The 8,953-nt window shown below is 42.5% G+C and overlaps 1 protein-coding gene across 1 annotated transcript in view; it reads left to right on the forward strand.

The window, feature by feature from the left end:
- The window catches only part of USP43 (ubiquitin specific peptidase 43), a 30,000-nt gene extending 22,501 nt beyond the window's left edge, over positions 1 to 7,499 (forward strand). Inside the window, exons 10-15 of the mRNA XM_072403565.1 lie at positions 519 to 596; positions 1,904 to 2,030; positions 2,450 to 2,798; positions 3,593 to 3,751; positions 4,049 to 4,201; positions 5,600 to 7,499. Of these exons, the coding sequence (XP_072259666.1) occupies positions 519 to 596; positions 1,904 to 2,030; positions 2,450 to 2,798; positions 3,593 to 3,751; positions 4,049 to 4,201; positions 5,600 to 6,585 (1,852 nt within the window). The 3' untranslated portion in view covers positions 6,586 to 7,499. The remainder of the gene's footprint in view (positions 1 to 518; positions 597 to 1,903; positions 2,031 to 2,449; positions 2,799 to 3,592; positions 3,752 to 4,048; positions 4,202 to 5,599) is intronic.
- The last annotated feature ends 1,454 nt before the right edge of the window (positions 7,500 to 8,953 follow it).

Genomic DNA, 8,953 nt, shown 5'->3' on the forward strand with positions numbered 1-8,953 from the left:
GCGTGTACAAGGAGTTTGGTGGTCTCTGGGTACAGGTAGGGGGGGATTTTGGGGATGTTGCGCAGATGAAAGTGACAAGACGTAGAAATCATCTGGATGTGGGGGGTGAACGAGAAGGCAGAATCAAAGGTGACACCAAGACAACATGCCTGAGGGGAGGGGTGAATAACAGTGTTGTTAACAGTTAGGAATGTGTCGGGGAAATTTGGAATTTGAGTGGGGGCGATAAGTTAAGCAAAAATATTCTTCCCTGGTCTTCATATTGTGATCAGGCTGAGAGGGCGCATTTATAAAAGTTGGGAGCTATGGCTGTCTGTGTTGCATAGAACCCCAACCATAAATGAGGCTCCGGAAGGGAGAAGAGTTGCAGGTCTCGGAGCTGAGCCCATGGGAATTGCTAGAAGCAGCTGGTTGACCCCAATTCCCTAAAACTCCAAATGATAGTTATGGGTGCACTGAGCCTTTGCGCTCCAGTTGTGAAATTGTGAAATTATAACAATGGTTGCATTTCTTTGCAGGGCTCTGCAGCTCAGTGGAAGCGGAGGACCACCTCATGTTAAACTGGCTGTGGAATGGGAATCCAAAACCAAAGAGAGGTAAGTACAGCTTTTCCCCTTTTTTTATCTTCAGCCAAAATATTTTTTTGTGGATAGAGTAAAAAGTTTAGGGGTGTCACATACAAAGCGTGCCACTGCACAAGGTTCTGCACAGGGGCCCACTGTTGGCTACATCTGCCACGTGTTTGGAGGTCACCTTTTTATTGCCGACCATGTCTCTGTTTGGGGGGTTTCTCCACACTTTTTGTCTGCTAAACAGATCAGGGACTAATAGGAAATCTCCCTTATGTCTTGTTTGTTTGGACGGGGTCTGAAAAGTCAGGAGTTGATGAGAAATCTTCCCATTGCTGGTTTGTTTGTATTTTGTCAGACCGACCAGGTGTGGAACATTTCTGATCACTTCCTGTCCTGTTTGGATGGGGTCAGAAGGGAAAGAAGTTGGTGGCAACTCTCCACATGTATTGCCTAATTAGATGGGGTCCAGGGGAAAAGTGATGGAAAATCTCCCCATTGCTGGTTTGTTGGGATGGAGTCAGACATGATAGAAAATGATGGGAAATCTCCCCACTTTGGGTCTGTTTTCATGGGGTCAGAAAGGAGAAGAAGTGGTTGAAAATCTCCCTTTTTTTGGTTTGTTTGGATGGAGAATAGGAAGTGATGGGAAATCTTCCGATGTCTGGTGCATTTGGATAGGGTCAAACAAGCCAGGTAGTGATGCAAAATCTCCCCACGCCATGTTTATTTGGCTTGCATCAACAGAAAGTGAGAAACCCTCATCGGAGACATGCATACAGAAAACATCTCAAGGCAGAGAGACTTCCAATGTATTGTCCCTATTGTGGACTTTTCCAACAGCCATTGCCCTAGTGCCCCATTAGTACTATTTGTACAATGTACAATAGAGCTGTAATGACTTACTATACCCCTCCCCATGCTTTTCATCAATGGACTTCATTAGGGATACATATTATATATATTTATATGTATATTTATTTAATAATATACTTATTTATTATTATACATATTTACATGTATTCTTTCAGCCTTGATGATGGATGTTTTGATCTCTGAAACGTGTTGGTTTTTATATTTCATATCTTTATTTTTACATTTGTTACCCCATATAGGGGCACCTTGTGTGGCAAAAAGAGCCTCACCAGGGCCATGATACCACTGGCAATATTGAATCACCATTACCATTGTGCAATGTGTGTCCTCATTTTGTGGTATTGCAGATTCATAGCATTGAAATCTTGATAACTATTCTATTCTATTCTATTCTATAACTACTAACAATAAAGTTTTCGTTTCTTTTCTGGATCTTTAACCTATGTATTCCTTTTTAGAATTTTTGGGAACATCCAGGAGGAGGTGGTGCATGATGACGAATCTGTGAGGACACAACAGTTGGATCACCAGCAGCAGACCTGCACATTGGATGAAAGCTTCCAGCTCTATACTAAGGAGGAGCAGGTGAGCGAAGCAATAATAAGTGGACAATAATTGTGTTGCCAAAATCTGCTACTATATATTGTATTTATTATTTCTTATTTCTTCTTAAATTTCCATTGAACATTATGTGCCTCATCCACTCGTACAGTAAAGAATCCCCTCTGTTCTACATTTAGGGATATATTTAGAAATTCATTTCACTTCACTCATCAATGTTGCTTTTGGTCTATTTTACAGCCATTGGAATCTCCATGCAATGCTCTTTCAATGCATAATAAATCTAAGGCTCATTTTGTCACCTGGTGGCCAATTGTCAAAAGAGCACAGCAGTCACAGCGATAGATAATATAGCTTGTAATTAAAAAAATAGCTGAATCTTGGCCAAATTGGCAGGAGAATATTTTATTTCCTTTGGATTTTTTTTTTTCTGTCCGATTTAGTTGGCTCCTGACGATGCCTGGAGGTGCCCTCACTGCAAAGTTTTACAACAAGGAACGGTCAAGCTCAGCCTGTGGACCCTTCCGGACATCCTTATCATCCACCTGAAGAGGTTCCGACAGGTGGGTGGCCGAAGGAATAAATTGTCTACTCTGGTCAAGTTCCCTCTCTGTGGGATGGACATGGCACCCCATGTGGTCAAGAGGGGCCAGGGGACCAAAGCTCCTGTAGGACAATGGTCATCATGGAAGATGCCGCCGTGTGCTGTTGATGGGGGTCAGATGGACGTCTTGTATGACCTGTATGCTGTGTGCAATCACCATGGTAGCTTACAGGGTGGACACTACACAGGTGAGCTAACATTGTGTGCATGGATAAAATTTTGGCAAAATTTTCAAACTTCACCATTTGGTGGAAACAATTGAAGGAAATACAGAATTCTGTTGCAATTCAGGTGGTTTGTAAGGGTGTAAATGGCTGTAAATCATTTCACAGAAAGTGAAAGACTGCACCCCAAGAATCCATATCAAACTCAAAATTTATTGGTCTCTGGTGAACCAAGGGAACCACTTTAAGCATAGTGGGTCTGTTATGTGGTTACATTGGTTCTCGTAGGTCAAATAATGTTTTAAACTAGACATGGATTTATGCTGCACAGCCTGTGGTTTTCCTGGATGGGCAACTGATGGGACCCATAGTCAAGTCTACTTCTGCTGCTACATAGCTGCCTAATATAGTGTACATGTACAGGTCCTAGACCAATTTTTTGTGTCCAAAAATGGCCTCTTATTATCTTTATATGGACTGAGAAGCTGCGGAAACTTCTAGAGTTGCTTGTAATGATGGGCTATGGAAGGAGGTGACGTGGCCATGTTATGGCATAAAGCAGGTATACCCATACAATGGAGAAGTTGGAGGACAACATAATGGAGAAGAAGGGATGAGCATGCACAGGCACTAAGGTTGAGACATCAGAAACTTCAGAAGATTGAATGAACTTGTCCTTGTGTCCTTTCTCTTTTTAGAGTGACTTACTTGGTCCATTGGACCAACCTTGTGCTTTTGAAGCCCAGTGGGCTTTGTGCTGTCAAAAGGTACTGTTCGCAATACCCCCAGTTTTACCATGTCATTTTTTGTGTTCACAGCCTACTGTAGGAACTCTATGGATGCTCGATGGTACTGTTATGATGACAGTAATGTGGACCTGGTCCAGGAGGATGAGGTCTGCACCCGCGGGGCTTATCTCCTGTTTTACCAAAAGAGGAACGCCATCCCTGCCTGGTCTGCCAGCAGCTCAGTACTAGGTATTTTAAATCTGGGTATGATGATAAGGGCCGTTGGGTGTTACTGAAAACTGTAATAGGTTTATTGAAGAAAGTCTGAGGCATGAGTGGCTGGAGGTGCGAATAGAGGCTTGCTGTGTGTTACTGGAAGATTTTACGATGCCATGTCTATTGCAACCAGTGAGGCCCCATTCCTTTTATATTCTACTGTGGAATAATGACTTTAGGATATCATGGAATACGCAGAATTATTGGAAAGCTGAGGGGCTAGTGTTCTACTTTCAGCCAAGTGCCTATTATCTTTCAATGTAATTCCAGGTTCCACAAGCTCCTCTATGTCGGATCACTGGGTCCTTCGGCTGAATGGCAGCAAGAGAGAAAGCATGGTGTCTCATGCTACCACCAACATCTCTCCACTTCCCCAAATTCCTGATGATGTTGTCTTCCTAGATGAGGAGAACATGGATCAAGGTAGATATCTAACTTGAGCTATGTTTTGAAAAGGTATATTTTACTGCTTGGTAAGGGTATGGATTTTCCCTCCTTTGAGGTTGTATGCACAAAACCAGGTTCATAAAGACATGGATTGACCAGTTTGACCTGGAGGTACTTGAGTGTCCTCAAAAGAGCTTCAACTTATTGCCCCAAATTATTAAGGTCATGTGCAAAAAACGGGTCCCTGAAGATATGGTTTGACCAGTTTGGTGTGGAGGTACTTGAGTGGCCTCCTCAGAGCCCTAACCTATTGACACACATTTTTGAAATCATATGCACAATAGCCAGGTCTATAAAAAATGGTTTGAACCATATTGTCTGGAGGTACTTTAATGACCTCCATTGGGCCCTAACTTAGTGACCCAAACTATCGAGGTCATTTGCACAAATCCATGACATAAAATGACCTGTTTTGTGTGGAGGTAATTGAGGAACATTCTTGGAGCCCTAACCTATCTACCCAAGTTTTTGAAGTCATTTAACCTATAGCCAAGTCTATAAAGACTTGGTTTGACCAGTTTGGCCTGGAAGTACTTAAGCGACCTCAAAAGAGCTTCAATTTGTTGACCCAAATTATTAAGGTCATATGTACAAAGCCAGGTCCATAAAGATATGATCTGCCCAGTTTTGTTTGAGGATACTTAGGTGACCTCCGAAGTGCCCTAGTACATTGACCCATAAAATAAAGGTTGTGAGTGACCTTCATGGAGACTTAACTTGTTTACCCAAATTTTTGAGGTTATGTGCACAAAAGCCAGGTTTATAAAGATATGGTTTGAACAGTATGGTCTGGAGGTACCTCCATAGAATGGTCTCCATAGATCTCTAATTTATTGATTATTAAGGTCATATGCACAAATCTAGGTCCATAAAGACATGATATGACCTTTAGTGTGGAGGTATTTGAGGGACCTTCATGGAGTCCAAACCTGTTTACCCAAATTTGTAAAGTCATATGCACAAAAGTCAAGTCTATAAAGACGTGGTTTGACCAGTATTGTCTGGGGGTACTTGAATGGTCTCCATAATGCTCTAAACTTTTGCCTCAAATTGCTGCAATTGTGGGAACAAAGCCAGGTTCACAAATACATGGTTTGACCAGTATGGCCTTGACGTACTTTAGTGGCTTCCATAGTGTCCTAAATTATTAACACATACTATTGAGGTTGTGTGCCCAAAACCAGCTCCATAAAGACATGCTTTTACCAGTTTGGTATGGAGGTATTTGAGTGGCCTCCATGAACCCTCAACTAATTTACCCAAATGATTGAGGTCATGTGCAAAAACCCAAGCCGATACAGACATGACATGACCAGTTGTTGTGAAGGTACTTGAGTGGCCTCCATAGTCACCTGTTTCTTTTGTTTCTTGCAGGTTGTGGTTCGAAGTCTTTTGTCCGTGGGGTCAAGGGTCGTAGTGCCAGCATGAAATTGTCTTCTGCTTCTAAGCTTAAGCTTAGCCTTAGTAAGGCAATGCCACTCCGGTGGTCATTCGGAGCAAAGGACAGAGCAAAGCCCAAGACTGGTGAGCTAGTGGAATATCTGGAATCTGGTCGTCGGCCGAAATTCACCAACGAGTCTATTGTGCCATTGATGACTAGTGCTCCCAACACAGACAAGTCAACCAGTGGACCTCAAGCAAAGGTCAATCATGTGAACACCCACAGTGCCAATGGAATCAACACAGCCAGCGGTCAGTCTAGACCAACAATGACATCCTCAAAAACAGACACTTTGGATGGAAAGCTCAGAGTGAGCCGCCAAGATAGCAGTTCTGTGACCACAAAAAGAGATGGACCTTCACAATCACAAGGCAGAACTTCAGGTGTTGATGGTGTTGATGTTGACAAAGTCAAAGCAAGTTCAGGTAAAAAGGAGGATGTAAACCAAAGGACCCTTACAAAGGACTGCAACAGCAGCAGACCAAGGTCATCAGAAAATGAACATCAGGAAGGAAAGTCAGCAAAGCCAAAGTCTAGTTTACTGAAAAAGGAATCCAGGAGGCCGAGTGCCACCGAGAACATCAAATCAGAGCTCCATAATGGGACAAACAGGACATCTTTGTCCAATGGGGTTTTGGGTGATGGGAGGACTAGTGGCACCATGCCACGTCGTCAGAAAGAGGACCTCAACCCCAGCAAAGCTCAGATGGACATCAGGAGAGCCCATAGCTCTGTCAATGTCCAGAATAAGGTGGAGTGGACTATGAAACGCTCCACCTCTCTGTACAAGAATGGAAGTGCTTCTCACCAAGCTTCAAGGCAGGCAGCAGCAGAAAAGTCCTCCGGTACACTGCAGAGAATTAAATATCAAACTTCCTCCCTAGGGAGGAAAAAAACTGTGCCTGAATCCAGCTTCTAAGAGTGCCCTTAACACCCTTTTGCCATCTTTCCGACTTTAATATGAGAACATGGCATGTTTTGTTGGTCACAATGATGGTTCTTAATAGCCTTTTGGGTTGCAACACTGGATCTCATAAAACTGTAAGTTTGGTTCTCCGCCGTGTCTTTACTGTTGCACTGGACCACAGCGGAAATAATATTTAACCATGACAGACAAAAGCTGAGCTATTGTCACCAGAGTGAATTTCTGTATTCCTATATAAGAAATATATAAGGATGTCATATTGTCCTATCAGCCTGTGGCACCAGTAGCTGTATTCTTCCCAGCTTTGGACCTGTGATGGCCATTTCAGGATGGTGAAGGTCTACCACCGGTGTCACAGACATCAGTAAAGACCTGTTATGGGTTAAACCCTCCGAGCAGAACCGTTATTTTGTTCTCGCGGTTGTCATAATGTATTATTACTATAAGTGCCATGCATAGAGATGGTGACGAGAGAAACCTCTCCGCCACCTACAAGGTACAGAACACACCAGAAATGATTTTTTATATATCTAGAGGTGGCAGGTGATGAATTTTGCTTTGCAATGTTCTTATCACTGGTAAAGATTTTACACTGCAGAACTTTTTATATATTTTATTCAATTATTAATAAGGCCTTGGAGATATTTTTCTGCATTTGAAACTGGCATCAAAGTGAAGGTGAGCAGATTCCCTTCTGATTCAATTCTCTGCATTGCATTTCTTTTGTTGCAGCACTTCCTGTGGATTTTATGCAGAGCATACTTCCTGAAACCATGTTTGAGAATAGCCATGCATTCCAATGGAAATGGATGTGTTTGTCCATTCGTGTACTAATGCAAGAATAGATAAAGTACTACTGCACGGAGCACTCAGATCCCTCCTTTTTGCTTGAAAAAAAACACACAAATGCCAACATACGATTGTGTGCCTTTGGCGATGCTAGCATTATTCTCCTCCTGCTTTTAGATATAATATATAGAGAATAAAGTTAGCCAAGGCCAGCAGTGCTCTCTCCATTATCAGTGTGTGATAATGGATGGGGTTCAATATAGATGTAATCATAGCGCCATCTAGTGAAAAGTTTTCTAATTGCATGAGGTCTACAGACAAGACTGACTGCTGGCATTGATGACTTCTCCTTGAGAAAAAAATAGTTGCTTGGCTTTCATGTAGATCCAATGATAAAAAAATCTAACCCAACGTTTCTCAGTTGCCCGAGCAATAAGCAATTTATGACTCTGATAAGAGACCACTGAGACCGGTTATCTTTTTTTAACCACTGTATGTGTGATAGGAGGGAATGGAAGGGAATGCAGGCTTATTTTTGCTGGCTATATATGTAGAGCACTGACCATTAATGTAAGGGGTATTTTCCTAGTAACCACCAATGTAAGGGGCATCCTTTACAATAAACCTCAATGTAGGGTCATTCACCCCACTGACCTCCGACGTAAGGAGATTTCTTCTCAATGGCCTCCAATGTAAGGAGAATGTTCTCCTCTGGCCACCAATATAAGGGTCATTTTTCCCAATGTCCACCAAGGTAAGGGGACGTTCTCCCCACTGACCACCAACGTGGGGTATTCTTGCCATTGAGCATCAATGTATAGGGCATTCTTCTCACTAAACCCTAATGTAAGAGGCAATCTTTCCTACTGAGCACCATTATAGTCAGACTTTTCCCCACTAACTACAAATGTATCATTAACATTCATTGACCCCAAATGTATGGGGGCAATCTTCCCCCAGACCACCAATGAAAAAAAGAATTTTCCTCAATGACCCCCAATGTAGGGCCATTCACCCCACTGACCCCCAATGTAATAAGAATTTTCCCCACTGAGCCCCAGTGTAAGAAGTATTACTCGCATTGACCCCTGATGTAAGGGGCATTCACTCCACTGACCCCCAATGTAAGGGACATTCACTCCACTGACCCCCAATGTAAGGAGTATTCCCCCACTGACCCCCAATGTAAGGGGCATTCACCCCATTGACCCCCCAATGTAAGGGGCATTTTATTTGGTAGGTCCCATCCCCTTCCTAAATTCTTTCACAGCATATCAAGGTTGAAACATTCAACAAGATTTTCATTGCTCTGTGTTTTCCTAGTAATCATTTGCAATATTTTTTATTTGTGATTATTTCTTTTTATTATAATTAAAGCAAAAGTAATAATAATGGCCGGAAATGAAATTCAGACGCCAGTTTGCTGGCTAATGGGTGGAATGCCAACCTTACAGCTAAAAGTAATATTGGTGGCTCTGCTATGTTGGAACTATGCGAGCACTGCTGCATGGAAGGTCAGTCTGGGACCGACATTTTATGTTTTAAATTGTGATGAAAGGTCACATTCTATATC

This window comes from Pyxicephalus adspersus, chromosome 3, assembly GCF_032062135.1.
Source record: "Pyxicephalus adspersus chromosome 3, UCB_Pads_2.0, whole genome shotgun sequence".
Lineage (NCBI taxonomy): Eukaryota > Metazoa > Chordata > Amphibia > Anura > Pyxicephalidae > Pyxicephalus > Pyxicephalus adspersus.